Source organism: Vigna umbellata, chromosome 9 (genome assembly GCF_029865625.1).
Source record: "Vigna umbellata cultivar VRB3 chromosome 9, Vumbellata_1.0, whole genome shotgun sequence".
Classification (NCBI taxonomy): Eukaryota; Viridiplantae; Streptophyta; class Magnoliopsida; order Fabales; family Fabaceae; genus Vigna; species Vigna umbellata.
In genome coordinates, this window is record NC_142173.1 from 41,964,544 (window position 1) to 41,990,862 (window position 26,319).

The 26,319-nt window shown below is 39.1% G+C and overlaps 1 protein-coding gene, 1 long non-coding RNA gene and 1 pseudogene across 3 annotated transcripts; 1 reads left to right on the plus strand and 2 right to left on the minus strand.

Moving 5' to 3' along the window:
* Nucleotides 1–5,063: 5,063 nt before the first annotated feature.
* On the minus strand, nucleotides 5,064–5,531 carry LOC148193583 (amino acid transporter AVT3C pseudogene; annotated as a pseudogene).
* A 1,090-nt stretch (nucleotides 5,532–6,621) lies between these two features.
* Nucleotides 6,622–8,764, plus strand: LOC148193584 (uncharacterized; the record flags this gene model as incomplete). Its single annotated transcript, XM_088099704.1, has 4 exons — nucleotides 6,622–6,963; nucleotides 7,627–7,753; nucleotides 7,921–7,962; nucleotides 8,401–8,764. Coding segments are annotated over 4 exons (720 nt in total), but the record flags the coding sequence as incomplete, so codon positions are not given.
* A 1,999-nt stretch (nucleotides 8,765–10,763) lies between these two features.
* Nucleotides 10,764–12,503, minus strand: LOC148193585 (uncharacterized). 2 transcript variants are annotated; one of them, XR_015782303.1, is made up of 2 exons: nucleotides 11,825–12,503; nucleotides 10,764–11,316 (listed from the first exon to the last, which is right to left on the minus strand). It is a non-coding gene; the product is annotated as an uncharacterized LOC148193585 (long non-coding RNA). The 2 variants fall into 2 exon arrangements; XR_015782304.1 differs by lacking the exon at nucleotides 11,825–12,503 and adding an exon at nucleotides 11,537–11,818.
* Between the last annotated feature and the right edge of the window lie 13,816 nt (nucleotides 12,504–26,319).

A 26,319-nucleotide genomic window follows, 5' to 3' on the forward strand; every position in this document is an offset into this window, starting at 1 on the left:
TTACTCTTGAACGTGAGCGACTACACTACAAGGGGAGGTTGGTACTATCAGCCCGCTCGGCCTGGGTACCCAAATTGATAGCAGAATTTCATACCACCCAAACAGGAGGGCATTCAGGGGTATAACGTACTTATCGCAAGGTTGCGCAATCTCTCTACTGGGTAGGAATGAAGAAAGCCGTGACTGACTTTGTGGCATGCTGCTTGGTGTGTCAACAACATAAATATTTGTCATCCTCTCCGCAGGGGTTGTTGCAGCCGTTACCCATACCCAACGCCATTTGGGAGGAGATAAGTATGCACTTCATCGTAAAGTTGCCTAAGTCCCACGGGTACGATGCTGTGTTGGTAGTCGTAGACCGCCTCAGCAAATATGGACATTTTATACCACTGAGACATCCCTATTCCGCCCGCACCATAGCTGAAGTGTTTGTAAAGGAGGTTGTCCGGCTGCATGGGGTACCACTATCTATCGTGAGTGATAGGGATCCACTGTTCCTGAGTATTTTTTGGAAGGAGTTGTTTAAATTACAAGGAACACAACTGAAGATGAGCACAGCCTATCATCCGGAATCTGATGGGCAAACGGAGGTGGTAAATAGGGTGTTGGAGGGTTATCTGAGATGCTTTTGTTAAAACAACCAAAGGAATGGAGCATAGTGTTACCCTGGGCGGAATATTGGTATAACACTAGTTATCAGGAGTCGGCGGGATGCACCTCATTTGAAACATTGTATGGGAGATCTCCTCCTTCTTTGCACAGGTTCATTCCGGGAGAGACCTTAGTGGAAGCCGTCGGACAGGAGCTACATACGAGGGATGAGGCACTAAACCAACTAAAATTCCATCTGGCAAGGGCTCAGGAAAAGATGGTGAAGCAGGCCAACAAGACAAGAAGACCAACCAATGTGGAGGTGGGAGATTGGGTGTATTTGAAGGTCAGGCCACACCGCCAGACTTCGATGCCGTCCAGACTGCACCCAAAATTAGCCGCTCGGTATTATGGACCTTTCCAGGTCATACAGCAGATAGGAGAAGTGGCTTTTAAGCTACACTTACCTGAAACCGCACGGATACATCCAATGTTCCATGTCTCGCAATTGAAGAAGGCCATGGGGGAGAAGAGTGTGGAGAAAGAGTTGCCACTAGACTTGCAGATGGAGGGACCGTCTTTCTGGCCTATCAGAGTTCTGGACAAAAGGCAGATGCAACAAGGAGAGGAAGAGCGTCAGCAAGTGTTGATCGAATGGCAAGAGGGAGGACCGGACGAGGCAACATGGGAAGATGCCACAACCATCATGGATCAATACCCAGACTTCAACCTTGAGGGCAAGGTTGATCTTCAGGCGGCAGGTAATGTTAGGGGCTGGCGAGTATACGAAAGAAAGAGATATAGAAGAGAAAAAGAAGGGAACTAAACGGTAGAGGACATGGGCCGAACGGTGGAAAGGGTGGAGCACGATGGCCGAACGGTTAATAACAGGGAGCGAGCAGACCAGATGATAGAAGGTGGAGAGGGACCTAGCCGAGCGGTAGAAGGAAGAGAAAAAGAGGACCGAACGGTTGGGAGCAGTGGGGAGCATCTTAACTGACACAGTAGTTAGGATGGGCGGGACATTTATTAGAATTTATGGTCGTATCTCAGGATATTATTACATATAAGTTAAATAGGTTAAATAAGTATAAAGATATTCTTACAAGATAATCATAATAAATAGGCGTAATTACTTTTATTCTTTACCTTTTCAGGAGGGAGTGATTAGAAATAAGATAGGGGAAACCTAGGGGGAAGGATACGAATTTTGATCATTAGGTTTTGTAAGAGAGGTTATGCTCTCAGGTAACTGACGGAGATCCTGCTGCTCCCAGTTATTGGTTGTTATCTTGGATTCAGTATTTCTATTCAATAACAGAGTTATATTCAGTAAATTTCCATTGTTCCTTATCACTGAGAGTGTGTGAGTGAGCCTACTGGTTACGTCCCATACTCGGGTACGTAACAGGATCCGCATGCCATCCTTAAAATTTTAAGCTTTTATGAATATTTGAGGGGATCTTTATAATGAATATTTGTGTGGTTTGGCAGGTGTTTTGTTTGAAGGACGTGGGCAAAATGACGAAGCTTTTCTTGCTACTATTAATGGTATACTACTTGAAGCAAACCATGTTCCATGCAAGATCTTGATGGGTGGCATGATTCAAAGATTGGGTCCAAAGTTTTTTTGTGCTGCAAGAAGCGCACTGTCTGATGCACTCCGAATAGAACCCACTAACCGCATGGCTTGGCATTGCTTGGGATTGCTTAACAAGCAAGATGGCAGAATAAGTGAAGCCGCTGACTGCTTCCAAGCAGCTTCCATGCTTGAAGAATCTGATCCCATCGAATCTTTCAGCTCTATACTTTGACAGGATTCAATTCCTGATCAGTTAACTCTGCAGCCATCTGAGATTTATGTTTCTGTGTTGATATGTCATCTGAGTTCAGTGGATCGCATCGAAGAGTTTTGGAACTGTATTCCCTTTTTTTCATTTTAAATCGTTGTCATCACAAACTAGGATTAAAGAAAAGGAGTTGAAAAAATAGAGTAAATAAGATAAGAAAGGGATTGATGTTAGAAAGGTTGTGAGATGGGTGAATTGTAAAGAAGTTGTTGGAGTAGCAGAGAGTATTAATGTTGAACTGTTGCTCGGCCTTGTAAATATCTGTTGAGCGGTATCATTGTAAGGATAGTAGAGATTCAGCTTTCTTTCTGTTTTAGTTTGTTGGCTAGATTTACAAAACACATAAATTGTTCTGTTATGTACATTTCTATAACTTTTTTTCATCTATGAGGATGTTTCATATTTATGCTTATTAAGCCCTGAATATTTTCTCAACACAACGTGGGCATGCATACTTTTTTTATGATGGATGTGCACCTTAAAATAAGCTTTGGTTTTGTTTTCGATGAATTGAATGTTGTGATTGATAATTAGAAATTAGAGAGTTTTTTTCGACGGTTCACTTTTGATAAATGCTTTTAACTTACGAGTTTATTTTCTTGCTTTATTAAAAAAAGTTTAAATCCTGGGATGATCCTGAAGTTTGTTGGAATTTTCAAATAGGTCTTTGTATTTGAAATCGTCTCAATTGAGTTCAAATATTTATAAAATTGAACAAATTTTGTCATGTTCATTAAATTGTCAAATACAGTGATAAAAGGATTTGACATGTTTATGTTGATGTGCATGATTTGATTAGGTGAAATTTTTATTTAAATTAAAAAGTTATGATATGACAAAATTCAATTGATTTATGTCAAAAAACACATATTAGGGATTAAAAATGGTCAAGAAAGAGTGAATTGAAAAGGGAAGGTTTAAACTCTCATTTGGTTTTCGTATTTGTGTGTCAATCTCAAGTGCGTCATCGTTTTTCTTTCCGATCTCAATCAGGTCCATAAACTTGTAAAAATGAGTCAATTAAGCCTTCTTTCTTTAAGTTTTCAGTAACAGCGTCTGCTGAGCTGTAATTTTTTTAGTTGGCGTGGCAACGTGTATTAAATTGAATGACTGTTTTGTTGTATCGTAGCCCTAACATTTAAAGGGATCTCTGACATTCAAAGGTCGTTGCGAGTCGCGGTCATCGTGTTCACTGTCGGAGGCATCGTCGGCATGGTGTCAGGTCCTCCCTTCTCCTTCTTCTCTTCATGCGTGAGAGAGGAGCTCTCTCGTTCCTCCGTCAGTCGCCTTTTGAGCGAGCCTAGCCGTCGCGAGTTTTCTATGGTTGGGCCTGCAAAAATTCTATCTTTTTCGCAACCCTTTTCGAAGAAGGGGTTGCGTTTTGTTTTCGCACTGGTTAGGCTTGAGAAGATTTGAGTTTGTTTTTTCTTTCTTTCTGGGACGGGTCTGTTATTGCACACACTGTTTGGCCATTGTTCCATTTTGGGTACCTATTTCTTGGAATGGCTTTCTTTGTTTACTCTGTTTTAATTTCTCTTTCTCTATTCCGATGAAAGCATCTAGCTTGTGATGGGTTCGGATTTCTAGGTTGTTAATGCATGTGGAGATTCTGGATTCTCTTTTGTTCACTTCATGATGAGTCGCTTGCTTCCTATAGTTTTTCTTCTGGTGGGTTCATTTTGAATATATCAGTTGAAGATTTGGTATGGCTTTGGCTTTAAGGGGATTGCAGTCCCAATATTTTAATGTAGTGCTGAATAGGTGTTGATGTATTGTATGAAAATGTATAATCGATTACTCTAGAGTTGAGATGGTGTGTATTATGAAGCTTCTAGTTGAGATGTACTAGGGCATTCCCGTTTATGTTGTTTATATTATGTTCATGAAATAGTAATTTTTGTAGTTGAAGGTACCCGTGCTGAGAAGCATCTCCCCGTGTGGGTGCTGATGACGCCGAAATCCACCGTCGGCGATCGGAATCTACCGTCAATGACCTCATTGAGACGACGACAATACATGAAAGAAAGATGAAGACGTTGTAGGATGATGAAGACTCTGGATCCCTAACCACAACAGCTTGGAGACCAGAAACATTGAGATTGAAGAGGGATCCACAAGCGATGGACACTGGTCACCCCTCTAGGATCTTGCAAAGAACGTTCAGAAGAACGAGCGGTGGTTTCCAAATCCCTCGTTCCCTTTTCAATTTTGCCATGTCATACTTATTTAATTTAAATAAAAATTTCATATAATGAAACAATGCACTTTAGCATAAACACGTCATCACATTTAGACGCGGTTAGTGAAAGCTTAACGGAGATGACTTAATTGGCTCATTTTTACAAGTTTATGAACCAGATTGAGATCGAAAAAAAAAAACGATGATCCACTTGAGATTGACACACAAATACGAGAATTAAAGGAGGGTTTAAACCAAAAGAGAATTAGAGATTTGGAATTCGAAGACCATTAACCAACTCGCATTTTTCAGCCAATCAGGTCATAGACTTCGCCGCCGATCACGGTCGAAGCTTCATGTATGGGTCTGATTTCATCAGTTTTGCATTTTATACTCTAAAAATTGGAAGCCTTTGTGATCCAAAATCAACTTCTTACTCTTAATTACAGTGATAAGGAAGACCAGGTTCCTGTAACTGTAATAACCAACCTAAAAACCACAATTGCCCCATCATAAACCAAACACGTCTAATCAATCTCTTCTTTGAAAACCAAATAGTGAAACGTAGCTGGCAACACAAAGCTAAGAATAACACAAATACTACTACCAACAAGTGATAAAAAATCTATAAAGTTAGGCACAAAAATTGCCAACGAACTCATTCCCAACACCAACAACCACCTCAACCACAAACAGTACTTAGAATTCAACAATCGTCTCTCTACCAACTTGTTCACCGGATTCATCATCAATGGGAAAGTAAATAATAGGTTGATGCATAGACCTAATTGCCCCAAAGCACTTATCATGCATGTTCTAAGATTGGTAGTGATAACCCCTTAAGTTTCTTCACCAAAAGCAAAGTAACTTAAAGCAGCAAAAGCTGCAAACAACAGAGAAATGAGAAACATTGTCGCATCCAAAACCCCACCAAATTTCTCCTTATTCTTGGCCTCTGATTCCAGCGGCAAAATCATTCCTCCCTTCAAACACATACACTATCACCCAAAAGAGATCACCTTTACAAACATTCATCCACTTTCAAAGGTTTTCTTGTGAAATTTTTTTGTTGGGCATCTCTTCAAAATGTTAAATTTCCCCAACACAGTGTCAGAAGGCCGGAGGTTTGGCAAGGCGCCGAAAAAATCCTCTTTTTCTCAGACTTGTAGTCTCTTAAGCTAGTTCTTGAAGGAGAAACGAGCTTCTGGTGGAGGGAGATGAGGTGGCGGAAGGGTTTGGAGGAGTCGCAGATGGTGGCATTGTGGAAGGAGGATTGGGCGCAGGGGTCTCGTGAGGTTAGGTCCATGCCAGCCCCCAAGAGCAGCCGCAACGACCAGTCCGAGAGTCAACAGCGGAGAACGACAACCTCCTTCCATGGCCAGGTCGCAGTGTCTTTCATTTAGCTCCGCCGTCAGAATACGGTTTTCGACCTCCAGTCCCTCACGAGCATCACGCCGGATTGTCCTCCGAGATAGCCGCCAAAGATGCTGCTGAAGGTAGCCGTGCCGAGAAGCCTCTCGCCTGTGCAGGTGCTGATGACGCCAGAATCCACCGTCGGCAATCTTAAAGAGACGACGCTGTGATAGTATATGGATATGGAGCTCCTGTTGAAATGCTGAAAAGGAAAGATGACGATGGAGGATGACAAAGACTCTAAATCCCTATACACACTTTGAGATTTTACAACAAACTTGAGGATCGAGGATTTAAACCTTCACAACTGGTCCAGTCAAACACGGATAATGTCACATATAGTGTTTATCTTAAGGAAAATGATACTTAGACAACAAATTTTGACAACATTTCGACACAGCACACGTGTCAGCATATGAGCGGTCCACGTTTTGAGGGAAAAAGCTGGTGAAATCTGAGAAAAACTGCTTCAATTGTGACGTGGCGAGGGACGGGCACGGGCAGAGTAAAAGTTGCGTTTCAAATTTGAAATTCATTTTCGAACTTCGTAGAGAGAAGCCGCGCGAACATTGGGGACGGATGCTGTGACCTAGACAGAGAGACGAGAGAGTTGGAGAAAGGGTTCACGAGCGAGAGAGAGACGGAGTGCTTGCCGGAGTGCCGCCGTTCACTGTCGAAGGCCGTGTCGGAGAGATCGAACGCCTCCAGCCCGTTCCGTTTCAGGGGCGCCGCGGGTCCGACGTCGACCGGTCGAAGCGAACACGACATCGTGTTCCGTCCGTTCCGGCCCAGCGACTTAGGGAGGCGTTGAAGGTGTCGCTTCGTCCCAGCTGCTTCCGTCCCTGTCCCGGAGTGCCGCCGGACCTTTCTTCTAAAGATATTGCCGTCATGAAGAGGCGGATTGCAAATGTTCTTGAACTTGGGGAAACGGTATGTATGTATTTTATCATTCTTAATTTTCTGATTTTTTATTTCTTTGTTCTACTGAAGTATCATTGTAAAATACAATATTTATTTTCCAATTCACTCCAGAGTAGTTGTAGATCATCCATTTGTTTAGGCAATCATTGGATTTTTATGTGGCCAAGGAGTTGTGGAATTTCTTGCTAAGGGTAGTTCATATTCTTAAAAAATACTATCCAGTTAAAAATATTTTACTCTCAAATCTGAACGTGTAAGGAATGTGTAATTTTGACATTGTGCTTTTCAAGTTGGAACAAATAAATACAGAAAATAAGAGAACCCGAATCTGCTGTTGACTCCATAGTTGCGTATGCAAATTTACTTTTAACTTGAGTTGAGTATGGCAACCCTAAACCGTTATCAGAGAAAGCCTGTTAATTGCCATTTTTTCAAAATAAAGGATTAATGGTGTTCATAAAGATAAAAATATAAGAAACAATGTTTAAAGTTATATTTGGCTTGTATCTAACTGCAATTATTAATTTTATATCATGTTCATTTACATGTTCTCTTTATATCTTGTAAATCTTTATACTTGACTAGGCTGGAATTATATATCATATATCTACTTCGTTAAGAGTTTTTTGAGGTTCATTAGTTGGGCAGTATTAACCGATATTCTTCCAATAGGTTTTGCAAGCCTTGAGAAGGCTAAAAGGTAACAGTGACAGAAAGGAAAAAATGTCTGCTGAGACTAAGGTTGTATTTGACCAGCTAACTGAGGATGCTATGAAGCTGATGGAGAATGGTGAATACAGTTGAGTTAATCCCTCCGGGCTTTGTAGATATTATGCATTGTGTAAACATGTAATCATTTAGATAGGCTGATGAGACTCTATGTCATGCGGCTTGTTTTGATTCACTGTTTCTTTAGTTGCTATGCCTACATTATGCTTAACTTTGGCTCCTTGACCTTTTTCGCAGATGTTTATCATGAAAAGCGAGAGGTTTTTGATCGTGAAGCGGGTTAGTGTTATACACTATGCTTTATTCTACTTATATTATGTTTTGTTGTTTCATTATGTTTACATTGTTAACAACATGATGTAATATGCTGTTTGATTTTATAATTTATTTGATTTAACTACTTGGTTTTACTATTATAATACTGTTCAACTTATGTTGTTATTATGGTCATGATGCAAGATAGAACTTATTGTTCTATTATCAATATCATACATGGTGTTTGTTCATTCTTAGTGTTTGGAGAAACTATCTTTGGGCCTCCATATTAGTTAAGTGTTGGATTTTGGGGCAGGTTATTAATTGTCAATTTTTCCTTGGCTCTTCTTTCTTCTTTCTATGATGTTGTCGATATTTAGGTTTATGAGAAGGAGTGAAGGGTGCCTGTTTCGTGGTATTAACTGCTTAATGCTTATGCCTTCTACATTCTCCCCTTTTCAGAAGGATATGAGAAGTTAGCCCGGGCAAAAGAAGGCCCATCAAATCAACATTTGGCTAGTGGAGAAGCCTCTAGCACTGGTGAAGGTGATTATGATATGTTTGCTGACGAGGATGATAACAGTAAGCCATCTATAGATGAAAATAATACAGTTAGTCAATCTTCATCGGACGTCATATTGTGTGGAGGAATGAAGTGTTGCAACATTTAGGGTTGTTACAAAATGGATAGTACGAATGTCATTTATGGATTTCTTATCACTCTTTGAAATTGTGATGATTAGGTTTGAATGTACATATTTTTTGTTACAAATCATCAAAGAAATGTTCAATAAATGACATAATCAATGGTTGAAGATCATTTGCATGTCCAATAAGTGTTAAAAAAAATTCATTAAAAAATCAATGTCATTTTGAAAGTTGGGATTTTCTCGATTTCTGGAAAACCTGCGAAATCTGCAGAATTCTGCAGATTCGCGCGTTCGTTCAAAATTTTGGAGTGAAAATGGGACGTTCGTCCCATTCGCTAAGAGCGTTCGGTCTTTTGAGAAATAGTAATATTAGACGTTCGGTTTCGTGTGTGTTAGCGCTCGTCCAAACAGTACTCCACCTCAGCCTTTTAAACGTTCGGTTTTGATGTAAGAGAAATGGTGGGCGTTCGGTTTCTCAATATTGACTGTATGTGCGTTCGTCCCAAACACTGTTTACCTATTGAGTTTCGTTATCTATGTACGTTCGTTCCAGACGGTGCTTATATATCTTGTTTCGATTGTAATCGTCTATGAACGTACGGCTTTTGACTGCATGTGCGTTCGTCCTTAAAGCGTAGCGTTCGTCCTTTCCTATGAGTGTAGCGTTCGTCCTTTCCTATGAGTGTAACGTTCGTCCTTTCCTATGAGTGTAGCGTTCGTCCTTTCCTATGAGTGTAGCGTTCGTCCTTCCAAATGGTATAACGTTCGGCATTATTAGCGAGTTATGACGTTCGTCAGAGAAGTGTTTCGGCCTGTTGTTGAGCGTTCGTCCGTAGCGTTCGTCCCGTAGCGATCGTCCAGAGAAGTGTTCGGCCTGGTGTTGAGCGTTCGTCCAGTAGCGTTCGTCCATATCAATTTTGTGACGTTCGGTCAAATTGTGTTCCTCCTGGCGTTCGGAAATGACGTCCGCCAAAATAGTGTTCGGCTCGGAAAGTGACGTTCGTCCAGATAGCGCTCGCCCAGATAGCGTTCGTCCAGTAGTATGCGTCCAAAGCATTTTGGGACGTTCGGCCAAATAGAGTTCGGCTCGTAAATGGCGTTTGTTCTGTTGTAACGTTCGTTCCTTAAAGTGCCCAGTGAATAGTAGTCGTCCAAATAGTATTTTACAAACTATGTTGTCTAAGTTTATTTTTGACTGTTGCTGTGACCGTTCGTCCTCAACTGTGAGCCGTTAGGACGTTAGGAGCGCATCATTTGGCTGTCAGCATCGAGAAGAGAACGCCCATCCAACAGCAAGCCAGGACGCTCGTCCAGCGCGCAGCGCAGAGGACGCTCGGCCAGCACTCAGAGAAGGCTCGTCCAGCGCGGAGAGGACGCTCGTCCAGAATGTGGACGCTCGTCCAGAAAGTGGACGCTCGTCCAGAGAGCGGAGATCGCTCGCCCAGCTAGCGGAGAACGCTCGCCCAGACGCTTGTCGCCCAGAGGGGACGCTCGTCCAGCGCGCAGAGGACGCTCGTCCAGCGCGCAGAGGAGGCTTTGCAGAGGACGCTCGTCCAGCAAGTGGACGCTCGTCCAGAGAGCGGAGATCGCTCGCCCAGCTAGCGGAGAACGCTCGCACAGACGTTTGGCGCCCAGAGGGGACGCTCGTCCAGCGCGCAGAGGACGCTCGTCCAGCGCGCACAGGAGGCTCGTCCAGCAAGTGGACGCTCGTCCAGCAAGTGGACGCTCGTCCAGCAAGTGGACGCTCGTCCAGCAAGTGGACGCTCGTCCAGTAAGTGGACGCTCGTCCAGAGAGCGGAGATCGCTCGCCCAGCTAGCGGACAACGCTGACTGAGGACGCTCGTCCAGACGCTTGTCGCCCAGAAGGGACGCTCGTCCAGCGCGCACAGAGGAGGCTCGAACGGTAGATGTAAGTATAAATGAAGGAGCCATTCGATCTCTAACAGACCGAACGGTATGAAGATTAAGAACGAACGGTCGATAAACAACAAGCATGAACACAGAGACAAGCCGAACGTCACAGAGGAAGTAAAAATCAGATGAAAGATGGACGAACGACTCTAACAGTGACGTTAAAGACCGAACGGTTTGACAGGCAGAAACAGTAAACGTGCAGAATTCAAAACCAGCAGAAACGCAATTGCAGGAACAGTAAACTCGCACAATAAAGCTATCAGTACAAACAAACGTAAAAATTAAATTTCAAACAATCAACAACAGTATAAATTAAATGGCAGACACACAACAACACAGATCAGATTTCAGAAGAAATTTAATCGCATCAGTAGAATAAAATTGACAATTCAGTAACAGGAAATTAAATGACATTGTTCATTCAAATTAAAATTCATTACAATACACAAAGCCAAATTCTCAAGTCTCGTTCTGGTGCTGCCTCGTGCGTTTCCAGCCAGGTTGCCATGCTGTTGTCTCCCATTAGCAACCTTTAATGAATTTCTTCCATCACTCTTTTGCTTCTCTGTCAGATAAAGCCATGTGGGGCCCTCCATTTTGTTTACACTTCTGCATGTTCTGCACACCATCGCTGCCCATGCTGGAATAAACAAGGTCTGTGTCAGCTTTCCACTTCTCTCCCATCTCAACATGTGCATCCAATTCGGCTGGACTTGAAGACGGTGTGTGTTGTCCTTGCTGCTGTTTGATGCAGCTGGACGTGAATGCTTCCAACGTTGCAGCTCCCAAGCTTCTCATGGGCGTGCTGCTGGAACTGCTAGACGGATGGGGTGTGAATGAACAGAAAACGGAAACTTAATACATAGTATTCATATTCAAGCACAATGAATTTAATTTAAACTCTCTTTAAGAAATGCCAGATATTTGAACTAGACAGGAGGTGACCAACATGACAGTAATCCCCAAATCAAAATAACACAGAATTCAATGTATAATAACACTACACCAACACAAAAACTGAAATAAGTGGGTACCTGGGTGCCAGTTTTTGCACACCAAGGCCAACTACGTCCATCACTCTCATTTTGGTGTGGCTTGTTTGTTTTCCCTCATTTCAGCTACTTCTAAGTAATTTGGGAACAATTCTTAACATTTTATTAACAACAGAACAATGTAAGATTAAGCAAAGAAGTTGTATAAAAATTGGGAACAGAACAACATCCACTTGGGAGACGTTTCATACATAAGCAAATCAAATCCAGATACAACATCATCCATGTATTCAACATTCATTGCACTGACAAATCAAAAAAGAAACCAACCTTGAGTGAAGACCACGCGTGGCGGTTGGAACAGAGCCGATTGCCTAAGGTGTGGGTGGGACTGACAACCCGGAAAACCCCTCTTTTTGGTCCTCCGAACATCCCAAACTCCGGCGAATCTCCCGCGGCACTCCGGCGGCACTCCGGGACAGGGACGGAACCACCTGGGACGAAGCGACACCTTCAACGCCTCCCTAAGTCGCTGGGCCGGAACGGACCAAACACGATCCCGTCTTCGCGTCGAGCGGTCGACGTCGGAGCTGCGGCGCCGTCAAACGGAACGGGCTGGAGGGTTTCGATCTCTCCGACACGGCCTTCGACCTTCAACGGCGCACTCCGGCAACCACTCCGTCGTTCTCTCTCTCTCGAACTCCCTTACTCCAACTCTCTCGGGCTCTCTCTAGGTTAGACTCTCTCTCAACCTTCACTTCTCTCTAAAATTGTTCAAAAATGAAATTCAAATTTCAAACGCCAAACAAAAACCCCTGACCGCTCCCTTTTCATTTCAATTTTTGAAACGCACAACCCAGACTGCCCGTGCCCGTCCTCGCCACGTCAGCGTTGAAGCAGATTTCTATCAGACTTTCTCAGACGCAGCAGCTTTTTCCTGCAAAAACCTCAACCACTCAAACGCTGACACGTGTCCTGTGTCGAAATGTTGTCAAAAAACGTTGTTCGAGTATCATTTTCCTATTTGCTTGATGTTCACTCTTACTTAATTTTATTTTTATGAAAAATTAATGTAGAATTAATAACATAAAATAAGAATTTGAATTTTCCACGTTAAAATTATTGTTATTATTAGTTTGGATTACTGAGTACATATGTAGGTGGTAAATATAAATTTTAAGTTTGAAATAGATTGTAAGTATTATACCTAGCAGTAAATTTAATTTTCTTACATCAGGTAAAGTTAATTTTGCATTTAACTAACAAAACGTCCTACATATATCAGGTTTTTGTCTTAATATCATGTCGAGTATCAAAATTATTTTATTTTTAATTTATATTAATAATCAGTAATAAAAAAGATAATATCAATCAATTTCAAATTAGTATTTATTTTCAAACATATATTTTTATCATATGAATTTTTATTATTATATTTATCTCTTCAATTATTAATATACTGTTATTTTAATTAATATATTTTCGTATACTTTTTAAAACTACTTTAAACCTGTATTTAAATATTTAATAATTTTATTTTTCTTTATTTTAAATTGCTAGAATAATAAAATTTTCAATTTTCAATTCTATAAGCTGACGACGGCGCCAGTTACTGTCGGAACCAGCGCCGATGTCACAGATGCGTGGGCAACTCTATCAGCACAAGCGCCGCTATCGTTTTGACCTTTTTTCATGCTTAAAACTGTGTGTGGGAAGGATGACGGAGATGGTTCGGTTTGTGGTGTTTCTGTAGGAAGTGGCGAGAAATGAAAGTGATGAAAGGACGAAAAGGAATGGAGGTGTAGAAGGGAAGGAAATGGAATTGAGGAAAAATGGAAAGAAATATGATGTAGCGGGTGATGAAAAGTAGATGTTATCTACCCTTGCAGAAGAACATTTTGACGAAAAATTACAAAGCATGAAGAAGCGAAATTGCGCACCTAAGAAGGAATTAATGTAAGGGAATTGTCTCTAGATTCTCCAACTCGAAACAAATGATATTCTGTCTCCTCCTACGTCAAATTTTCAATTAACCTCCCTCTCACTCTCGGCATTAGCCTTATATAATCTTCACGTTCCTGCAAATTCTACCCAGAAGTCATTATTCACCAAATGGATTGACCCTTTGCCAGAGTTCTTCCTGAATAAACCTTGAGATTTTTCTATTACAGAGTTTTTATGAGAAAACAAAAACCCTAAATAAGAGATTTTTGGATTAAACTTACCTTCACTACGAAACTGACCGATTCTGATTGGGCTCAAGCATGTGAATCCTACCGTGAGTCCAAAGTTGACAGAAACCATTCAAGAATGCGAGAGAGGATCTCCAAAATGTCACACAGTAGGTTTTTGGAAATGCTAGGGTTTGAAAATGGCTGAGAGTAAATCATGTAGCATGTGTTTGAAAACGTGGAAGATCCCGTGTTTTTGACCAAAATCTGGAAGCTCGAAGAATGTGGAAGCACAACCGTTTTTGTTTTCTTCTGCATCAGAGAATGGCCCACCTTATTGACAGAAAAGAGAAAATATCTTGACTGTGATGATTCTGCCATTAATTTGAACTGATAATCTTGGAGATTTCCAACTCTGAAAAAATCAACAGAAAATCTTTTCTGATCGTGAGCAGGTTCAACTACGTATTACACAAATCTGCATGACAACGGCATTTATGGAGTAGCATCTCATCGTTATGGTGGAAGAGTTACTTTTGAAGCACTACCGAATCCTCTCTTACCATTCCACTTATACTAGTTACAAACAACCCTCCAAGTGTTGTGTTTTCACGTGCTTCGTAAAGGATTTTCACAACATTGTTTTATTCATTAATAATCCTTAAATAAAAAATACAGTGCCATGATTATAACTCTTTGGAAAAAAAATTAGCTACTGAATAATCATGTAAGATATAAATATCGAACCGATTATTAATATAATTTATGCACATATGTTAAATTTAAATAGATGGTAGTATAATTTGATTTAACATGTCTATTTTATTTTTTAACTTTGATTTCTCTTTTTATTGAATACGTGTCTCTAATTTTAAATTCTGTTTCTAACAAAATTTTCATAAGCTTCAAGTTTTAGACTCGTAACCATTATCTTCTACGTATCTTGATTGCTTAATGTTCATTCCTAATTAATTTTTATTTTATGATTAAAAATTAATGTATAACTAATAATATAAAGTAAAAATTTGAATTTTCCATGTTATTATTATTATTACTATTGGTATTATTGTTTGTTATTTTGAATTACTGAATACATATTTATGTGGTAAATATAAATTTTATGTTTGAAATAGATTGTAAGTATTATACTTACCAGTAAATTTAATTCTATTACTTTAAGTAAAGTTAGTTTTGCATTTAACTACCATAATGTAACACCCCGATTTAGGCGTTACAATTTATTTTCCACAAAATACATATGTAATTCGTCTTTAACAAATTTCAACACCCATAAAATATTAAGTTCTTTATTACAGCACAAGTCTTCTGAAAATAAAATTCCACACAGTTCATAAACTTCTGAAATTTAAAATTTCTCACAGTTCGGAAATTCAAACACAGATTTATTTTAGAAATTCCCCATGTCTCCTTTTCCCCACAGATCTCTCATCTTCTAAGCGAGTCCAGAACCATCTGCTAATTCATCTGATATAGTTTCTGCTCCCGTATAATATCACACATTATACGATCATCGCATTCACATGCACAAACACAAACACAAACAGTAGGGTGAGCTAACCGATTCAAGAAATATACATCATCCACAATCTTACTAACATCACAAGTGTGGCAATCAGTCAAATACATGCATCTCAAACATACTCAAAAAACCAACTATTACACTGATACTTTATAATATTTCTCCAGTCAAAATCATCAGTCGATTCACTAGAGTCAATATAACATATTATTAATCTGCCTACTTACCAAAGCACAGCAGTCAACAATCCTTCTGTCTACTTACCAAAGTAGTATAACCATGATATACTGATTACTTACCAAAGTAATCTAACAAGGTGATCTACTTACCAAAGTAGTATAACCATGTGATACTGACTACTTACCAAAGTAATCTAACGAGGTGATCTACTTACCAAAGTAGTATAACAAGGTGATATTGTCTACTTACCAAAGTAGCACAATAATGTAATATTATCTACTTACCAAAGTAGCATAGCGTGGAACACTCCGCCTACTTACCAAAGCAGTGCGGTTTATGTCAAATTCACCTCTCATTTTCCCACCTACTTACCAAAGTAGTGTCCGACTTCAAACCTCTCCTCTCCCGACTTACCAAAGTCGTAGGAAAATAAATAAAATTTCAAATTTACAATTATGGCAATAATGCCTATACCACCCATCCAAATTTACCATCAACTTATTTACAATTCATGATTTAACTCAAATAATTATTACAACTCAGAATGTTCAATATAATTAAATTTTCTAATATAGAATATATTATATTACTCATCCTCCAATCTCCAAAATACAACTACACATACAATTTAAGAATATAATTATCCAAGTTTTTACCCAATACAAATAAATTTACTATTTCGTGAAAATATTACTCTTCACTCATATCATTAATTACAGATCTGAACCAATCAAACTAATAAACAACATGTTTAACTCATATGGTAAAATTTTCAGTCCAATCCAACGGTTAATGAGGCGGAAATCATAATTTATGTATAAATGATCCAAAAACATAAATTAAGCAATATTAAGATCCCTGAGAAGATACGAAATTAATATCTATAAATCTGTATCTCCGATTTAAAATCGGAACGGTCCAAGTATGACACTATCGTTTAGAAACAACATATTAAAATTTCAGGGTAATCCAACGGTTAACTAAGTAGATATGGAGGTTTTACCGAGGTAACTCAGAGACAGAAACTTAAGTGGTTCTCGGTTAAACTCAAAATGCGGAATGAATTCCTCTAAGCACAGACATCTAATTCCAAATCTGAACGGTCAAGATCACCTAATATGTCTTATGAACTACATACTAAAGTTTGGGCTCAATCTAACGGTAAATGGAATATATATGAAATATTTACCATTATAACTTAAGAACAGAATTGCAGTGTTCATCAAATATTTCAAACTTTCGAAATTTCTTTCTCTAAACAGAGACCTTCAATTCCAAATCCGATCGGTCAAATTGTAATAATGTATTCTAAGAATCATATATCCAATTTTCAAGTTGATCTAACAGTCCCATAAGTCAGAATCTATACTTTACCAAGGGAACTCAGTAATAGAACTGCAAGGGTAATTAATTCACTCAAACATGCAGGATATATATCTCCAAGTACAGACTACTAATTACAAATCCGAACGGTAAAAGTGTATTAATATGTCTTAGGGATCATATATCAAATTTTGAGGTTGATCTAACGGTCCAATAGGTCAGAATCTATATTATACCGAGACAACTCAGTAACAGAACTACAGGGGCAACTAATTTACTCAAACTTGCAGGATTTATTTCTCCAATTACAGACTTCTATTTTCAAATCCGAACGGTCAAAGTTTAGTAATAGGTCTTAGGATTCACATACTAAACCTTTAGCTAAATCCAACGGTGAAAACAATTAATAGAAATTTTTCACCACAGTAACTCGAAAATAAGAAATTATAATCATGAAACCCAAATTTTTCACAAGTCAATAGATAACTACCATTACCAAATTTTAACACATTCATACTCATATTCATGATCATAATCAAGAAAGGATTAGCTCCCCTACCTCTTCTCCTTGCAAGAAATTCTTCACTCTTGATACCTCTAGACCACCACCTTTGCTTGTTTTCACTTTCAATTTCAAGGAAAATTCTAACTTAAATCTCTCTTCTTCCAAGAGAGCAATTCTTCTCCTCCTTGCTAGACCAAGTCAGTCTCCACACTTAGAACACTTAGGATTTTCGTTCACCTCCCACCAAGGACCTCTCTACTCTCCCCCAAAACTCCAAATCTGATTTGGAATTAAAGAAGATGCCTTAGACAACAAAGGACCTATGCACTTGGTACTTAGCAATAATAAACAACCAATGAACCATCCTAAACCATTTTTTTTCAGCCCTAAAACATGGTAGGAAAGTCTCCAAAGGTTCCAAAATGTTCTCCTAGTTCAGAACACAACCTACCCACTCCAAAAAAAATCGCAACTTGTAAAAATGTACCTAAAATTAAGGTTGGACGCTAGCCCCTGGACAGCAACACTGTCACGTTTTCCCCAGCTCAGTTAGACACCTTCCCGAAGTCCAAAATATGCGTATGAGTAGTCAAATTGAAGCTCTTTGAGTCTAGTTTCTAATGAAACAAGAATCAACTCAATTGGAGTTCGGTAGAGAAAGTAATAAGCAAAACAGTCATCATAGGTCAAAACTGAACATACCTGAGCGTGATTAACGTTTCCGAGTTTTAATAATTTTACTGCAGCTAGCCCGGTAGTCCAAAAATTTATATTTATATGTCCAATTAAAGATATTTGAGTCTAGTTTCCAATAAAACAAGAATCAACTCAATTGATATTTTCTACAAAAAGTTATAATTAAAATAGTAAACCATGTCAAACCTGACAGCATTCCATTTTACATTATAACTTGAACTTTTTACAACTTGGTAAATTCTTGAGGTTCTAGGGTCTTACATTCTACCCCCCTTAAAAAAATTTTCGTCCTCGAAAATTAAGATGTTACTCAAACAAATGAGGGTATTCTTTTATCATATAATCCTCTAGCTCCCATGTCATCTCTTGGGTTTCCTCGTTCCAAAGCACCTTCACTGTATGAATTTCCTTTCCTCGTAACTTCTTTGTTTGAACTTCTAACACCCTTACTGGCATCACTTCGATAGTAAGATCTTCACGCACTTGAATGTCATCTGTTTCCAAAACATGAGTCGGATCAGAGACATACTTCCTCAGCTGCGACACGTGGAACACATTATGCAAGTTCGCCAACTGTGGTGGTAACGCTACCTCATATGCTACTGGTCCAATCCTCCTAAGAATATCGTAAGGACCAAGAAACTTTGGTGACAACTTCCTTGATTTAATAGCCCTACCTATGCCGGTAATCGGTGTCACACGTAGAAACACATGATCTCCTTCGTTGAACTCAAGAGGTCTTCTTCTCTTGTCTGCATAAGATTTTTGTCGACTTTGTGTTGCACGCATCCGGTCTTGTATCAACTTGACTTTTTCTGTTGTTTGCTGCAATAACTCGGGACCTACTAAAATTGTTTCTCCATCCTGAAACCAGCACAAAGGTGTCCTGCACCTTCTCCCATACAATGCTTCATACGGTGCCATTCCAATGCTCGCATGAAAGCTGTTGTTGTATGTGAATTCCACCAAAGGCAAAACCTCACTCCAACCTCCCAAATGATCCAATACACACGTTCTCAGCAGATCTTCCAATGACTGAATAGTCCTTTCAGTTTGTCCATCTGTTTGAGGATGATATGCTGAACTCATTCTTAACTTTGAACCCAAAGCCTCTTGCAATTGCTGCCAGAACCTTGACGTAAACCTTGGATCCCGATCTGAAACAATGCTATTTGGTACACCATGCAATCTCACTATTTCCTGAATATACAACTCTGCCAACTTCTGCATTGACATTCTCAGGTTGATTGGCAAAAAGTGAGCACTTTTCGTCAATCGATCAACTATCACCCAAATGGAATCATGACCCTTCAATGATCTTGGTAAGTGAGTTACAAAGTCCATCGAGATGCTGTCCCATTTCCATTGGGGAATATCCAACTGTTGTAACATTCCACCTGGCCTTTGATGTTCTATCTTAGCCTTCTGACATACCAAACAAGAAGATACAAACTTTGCCACATCCTTTTTCATCCCACTCCACCAGAAAGATTCTTTCAAGTCTTTGTACATCTTAGTCATACCAGGATGTATGCTAAGACGACTCTTGTGTCCTTCTTCTAGAATCATCTTCTTCAACTCATCCTTTGCTGGAATGCAGACTCTATTCTTAAAACGAATAATACCATCTAATCCCAAACTGAAGTCTTTAGCTTGATCCGTTCCCAACAACTCCACTGTATCTTGTAGACTTGTGTCTTCCTTTTGTCCCAATTTGATCTCTTCCAAGAAATCATTTGTGATCTTTAAATGACAACACCAAAGGTGATCTTGGCTCAGCTGTAATCCCAAGTTCATATCTCTGAACTTTTCTATTAATTCAAACTCCTTCACCATCAAAGCTGACACATGCATTCGCTTCCTACTCAAAGCATCGGCTACAACATTTGCTTTCCCTGGATGGTACTGTAACTCAAAATCAAAATCCTTCAAGTACTCCATCCACCTTCTCTGCCTCATGTTCAACTCCTTCTGATCGAAGAGATACTTTAAACTCTTGTGATCACTAAAGATTTGAAAACGTGATCCGTAAAGATAGTGCCTCCAAGTCCTCAAAGCAAAAACCACAGCCGCTAATTCGATGTCGTGCGTTGGATAGTTCCTTTCATGCACCTTCAACTGTCTCGATGCATAAGCTACTGGTCGCTTCTCCTGCATCAATACACAACCGAGCCCATGGTATGAAGCATCACAAAACACTTCAAAAGCTTTAGAAGTATCAGGGACTGCTAATACTGGAGCACTTGTCAACCGTTTCTTCATCTCTTCAAAACTTGTTTCACACTTGTCGGTCCATAAGAAAGGTTGTTCTTTACGAGTCAACTGCGTCAAAGGACCCACTATCTTGGAGAAACCTTCGACGAACTTCCTGTAGTAACCAGCTAGGCCCACAAAACTTCTTACTTCTGACACCGTCTTTGGACGTTCCCACTTTAGCACTGCCTCCACCTTCGTTGGATCTACAGAAATTCCTTTGGCAGAAATCACGTGGCCAAGGAATTGTATTTCCTCCAACCAAAATTCACATTTAGATAATTTCCCAAACAATTGATGCTCCCTAAGAGTCTCCAACACAATCCTCAAATGTTCAGCATGTTCTTCACGATCCCTTGAATATATAAGAATGTCGTCTATGAACACAACAACAAATTTATCTAGCCACGGTCGAAATATTCGATTCATGTAATCCATGAATATAGCAGGAGCATTGGTCACTCCAAACGGCATCACCACATACTCGTAGTGACCGTAACGTGACCTGAAAGCCGTCTTCTGACTATCCTCTGATTTGACCAAGATCTGATGGTAACCAGACCTCAGGTCAATTTTTGAAAACACACCAGCTCCTCGCAACTGATCCAACAAGTCATCAATTCTTGGTAGTGGGTACTTGTTCTTAATCGTCAACTTATTCAGCTGCCGGTAGTCGATGCACAACCTTGAACTACCATCTTTCTTCTTTACTAACAAGACTGGAGCTCCCCATGGTGACACACTCGGCCTGATAAACCTCTTCTTCAGTAGTTCCTCAATTTGTCTCTTCAGCTCTGCTAGCTCTGTCGGAGCCATCCTATACGGAGCCATAGACACTGGTCCAGCTCCTGGTACCAAGTCTATAGAGAACTCCACTTCCCTGCTTGGTGGCAACCCTGGTACTTCATCTGGAAAGACATCCTCGAACTCTTCCACTACTGGGATACCCATCGTCTGAACCTCAAAACTCTTCTTCTCTTGAGCTACCAGTACAAAACACATGGCCCCATCACTAACATCCTTTAGAACTTCTTTGGTTGAGATCAGTTCTAAACCATCCGAGTCTGGAAAAACCAATCGTTGTTGTCCACAGTCAAGAAGAACGTGATTGGCGGTCAACCAATCCATTCCCAGAATTACATCTAAGCCTTCGAGAGGTAAGGAAATCAAGTTCACTTTGAACTTGCGTCCGAAGACTACAATCGGGCATCCAACACAGATTGAACTGGTTGAGATCTGACCCGATGTTGGTGTCGAAACCACCAATTCATACCTTAGATTACTCACCGGTATACTGAAGTCTTTCAAACAAGTAGAAGAAACAAAGGAGTGCGTAGCTCCGGAATCAAACAATACATGCACACATTTACCAAACAAAAGGCATGTGTCAAGGATGAGATTACCTGGCTTTGCAGCCTCTTCACCGGTCAAAGCGAAAACTCTTCCAGCTATCTTGGGCTTCACGCCTGAAGAACTTGGTTGTTGTGGTGCATATGCTATCTTCTTCTCAGGACAAACATGAGCGAAATGTCCTGGCTTGTTACACACAAAGCACCTCTTCTCTTCAACCTTCACTCCAGAGAGCTTAGGACAATCCTTCTTGTAGTGCGCACCACCGCATTCAAAACATTTCACGGCTGTTCGCATAAGCGGTTGGGGTCGCTGATATGGCTTCTTCCATGGCTTTCCTCTAATAAACTTATCCTTCTGAGTCTTGTCAACTCGGTTTCGGTTCATTTCCAGTAACTCCACCTTTTTTGTCTTCTCAACTAAGGCTGGAAACTTCTTGATTTCAAGAGGTACAATCATTCTCCTCAGGTCATACCTCAGACCCTGCTCAAATCTTTGACACTTCCACCCTTCCGTCATGTGCTGACTATAAAAACGGATAAGATACTCAAACCTGTCGATGTACTCTTGCACTGACATCCCACTTTGACGCAAGGCCAAGAACTCTTGCTCCCTTTCGATCTTGGCACTAGTCGGGAAGTACTTTTCCAAAAACTTGTCCTTGAAACTGTTCCAAGTAATAGCCTCTTCATCAGATTCCATCAGTCGCTTCATACCATCCCACCAGTACTCTGCTTCCTCTTTCAGTATGAAGGTTGCGTAATCTAGTTTTTCCTCATCTGTGCACTTGATCACATGAAAGATCTTCTCAATGTCCTTGATCCAAGCATCTGCTTTATCTGGCGTAGCTCTTCCATTGAACCTTGTTGGGTCGTGCCTCAAAAAGTCATTCAGCCTCGAATAAGTCCTCGGTTCCTGAGTGGTATGCTGCCTCTCCATTGCGTTGATCATCCGATCAACAGCCCGATTAAAATCATCAATTGGAGGTGTTTGACCAACATTGTTAGATCGATGTGCCATGTTCTACCATATACGTCAAAAGAAATTAATTTAAACACAAGTCAAAACAATGCATATCTCTACCTTTCAAACCAACGCTCTCCAAAAGAGCTACAAAATAATCACAACAAATCACAGAGTCATACAACAGAAGTTAACGAGCTCACTTCCCAAAAGCCCCAAAAGATTTTTGAAAACCATGGCTCTGATACCAAACAGTGTAACACCCCGATTTAGGCGTTACAATTTATTTTCCACAAAATACATATGTAATTCGTCTTTAACAAATTTCAACACCCATAAAATATTAAGTTCTTTATTACAGCACAAGTCTTCTGAAAATAAAATTCCACACAGTTCATAAACTTCTGAAATTTAAAATTTCTCACAGTTCGGAAATTCAAACACAGATTTATTTTAGAAATTCCCCATGTCTCCTTTTCCCCACAGATCTCTCATCTTCTAAGCGAGTCCAGAACCATCTGCTAATTCATCTGATATAGTTTCTGCTCCCGTATAATATCACACATTATACGATCATCGCATTCACATGCACAAACACAAACACAAACAGTAGGGTGAGCTAACCGATTCAAGAAATATACATCATCCACAATCTTACTAACATCACAAGTGTGGCAATCAGTCAAATACATGCATCTCAAACATACTCAAAAAACCAACTATTACACTGATACTTTATAATATTTCTCCAGTCAAAATCATCAGTCGATTCACTAGAGTCAATATAACATATTATTAATCTGCCTACTTACCAAAGCACAGCAGTCAACAATCCTTCTGTCTACTTACCAAAGTAGTATAACCATGATATACTGATTACTTACCAAAGTAATCTAACAAGGTGATCTACTTACCAAAGTAGTATAACCATGTGATACTGACTACTTACCAAAGTAATCTAACGAGGTGATCTACTTACCAAAGTAGTATAACAAGGTGATATTGTCTACTTACCAAAGTAGCACAATAATGTAATATTATCTACTTACCAAAGTAGCATAGCGTGGAACACTCCGCCTACTTACCAAAGCAGTGCGGTTTATGTCAAATTCACCTCTCATTTTCCCACCTACTTACCAAAGTAGTGTCCGACTTCAAACCTCTCCTCTCCCGACTTACCAAAGTCGTAGGAAAATAAATAAAATTTCAGATTTACAATTATGGCAATAATGCCTATACCACCCATCCAAATTTACCATCAACTTATTTACAATTCATGATTTAACTCAAATAATTATTACAACTCAGAATGTTCAATATAATTAAATTTTCTAATATAGAATATATTATATTACTCATCCTCCAATCTCCAAAATACAACTACACATACAATTTAAGAATATAATTATCCAAGTTTTTACCCAATACAAATAAATTTACTATTTCGTGAAAATATTACTCTTCACTCATATCATTAATTACAGATCTGAACCAATCAAACTAATAAACAACATGTTTAACTCATATGGTAAAATTTTCAGTCCAATCCAACGGTTAATGAGGCGGAAATCATAATTTATGTATAAATGATCCAAAAACATAAATTAAGCAATATTAAGATCCCTGAGAAGATACGAAATTAATATCTATAAATCTGTATCTCCGATTTAAAATCGGAACGGTCCAAGTATGACACTATCGTTTAGAAACAACATATTAAAATTTCAGGGTAATCCAACGGTTAACTAAGTAGATATGGAGGTTTTACCGAGGTAACTCAGAGACAGAAACTTAAGTGGTTCTCGGTTAAACTCAAAATGCGGAATGAATTCCTCTAAGCACAGACATCTAATTCCAAATCTGAACGGTCAAGATCACCTAATATGTCTTATGAACTACATACTAAAGTTTGGGCTCAATCTAACGGTAAATGGAATATATATGAAATATTTACCATTATAACTTAAGAACAGAATTGCAGTGTTCATCAAATATTTCAAACTTTCGAAATTTCTTTCTCTAAACAGAGACCTTCAATTCCAAATCCGATCGGTCAAATTGTAATAATGTATTCTAAGAATCATATATCCAATTTTCAAGTTGATCTAACAGTCCCATAAGTCAGAATCTATACTTTACCAAGGGAACTCAGTAATAGAACTGCAAGGGTAATTAATTCACTCAAACATGCAGGATATATATCTCCAAGTACAGACTACTAATTACAAATCCGAACGGTAAAAGTGTATTAATATGTCTTAGGGATCATATATCAAATTTTGAGGTTGATCTAACGGTCCAATAGGTCAGAATCTATATTATACCGAGACAACTCAGTAACAGAACTACAGGGGCAACTAATTTACTCAAACTTGCAGGATTTATTTCTCCAATTACAGACTTCTATTTTCAAATCCGAACGGTCAAAGTTTAGTAATAGGTCTTAGGATTCACATACTAAACTTTTAGCTAAATCCAACGGTGAAAACAATTAATAGAAATTTTTCACCACAGTAACTCGAAAATAAGAAATTATAATCATGAAACCCAAATTTTTCACAAGTCAATAGATAACTACCATTACCAAATTTTAACACATTCATACTCATATTCATGATCATAATCAAGAAAGGATTAGCTCCCCTACCTCTTCTCCTTGCAAGAAATTCTTCACTCTTGATACCTCTAGACCACCACCTTTGCTTGTTTTCACTTTCAATTTCAAGGAAAATTCTAACTTAAATCTCTCTTCTTCCAAGAGAGCAATTCTTCTCCTCCTTGCTAGACCAAGTCAGTCTCCACACTTAGAACACTTAGGATTTTCGTTCACCTCCCACCAAGGACCTCTCTACTCTCCCCCAAAACTCCAAATCTGATTTGGAATTAAAGAAGATGCCTTAGACAACAAAGGACCTATGCACTTGGTACTTAGCAATAATAAACAACCAATGAACCATCCTAAACCATTTTTTTTTCAGCCCTAAAACATGGTAGGAAAGTCTCCAAAGGTTCCAAAATGTTCTCCTAGTTCAGAACACAACCTACCCACTCCAAAAAAAATCGCAACTTGTAAAAATGTACCTAAAATTAAGGTTGGACGCTAGCCCCTGGACAGCAACACTGTCACGTTTTCCCCAGCTCAGTTAGACACCTTCCCGAAGTCCAAAATATGCGTATGAGTAGTCAAATTGAAGCTCTTTGAGTCTAGTTTCTAATGAAACAAGAATCAACTCAATTGGAGTTCGGTAGAGAAAGTAATAAGCAAAACAGTCATCATAGGTCAAAACTGAACATACCTGAGCGTGATTAACGTTTCCGAGTTTTAATAATTTTACTGCAGCTAGCCCGGTAGTCCAAAAATTTATATTTATATGTCCAATTAAAGATATTTGAGTCTAGTTTCCAATAAAACAAGAATCAACTCAATTGATATTTTCTACAAAAAGTTATAATTAAAATAGTAAACCATGTCAAACCTGACAGCATTCCATTTTACATTATAACTTGAACTTTTTACAACTTGGTAAATTCTTGAGGTTCTAGGGTCTTACACATAACATCCTATATTATTCAGGTTTTAGTCTTAATATCATGTCGGAGTATCATGATTATGTTTAGTTTATATTAATGATACCAATATCTCATTATATTCAATATTAACAATTCAACATCTTACTTATACAATACATTGCTAATATCTATGACAAACATTATATTTCAACTACATAAGAACAATTACAAATATCTCAAAAATCATCATTTGTGTTATCCACATCAAAATACTTTAAATATATATATATATATATATATATATATATATATATATATATATATATATATATAT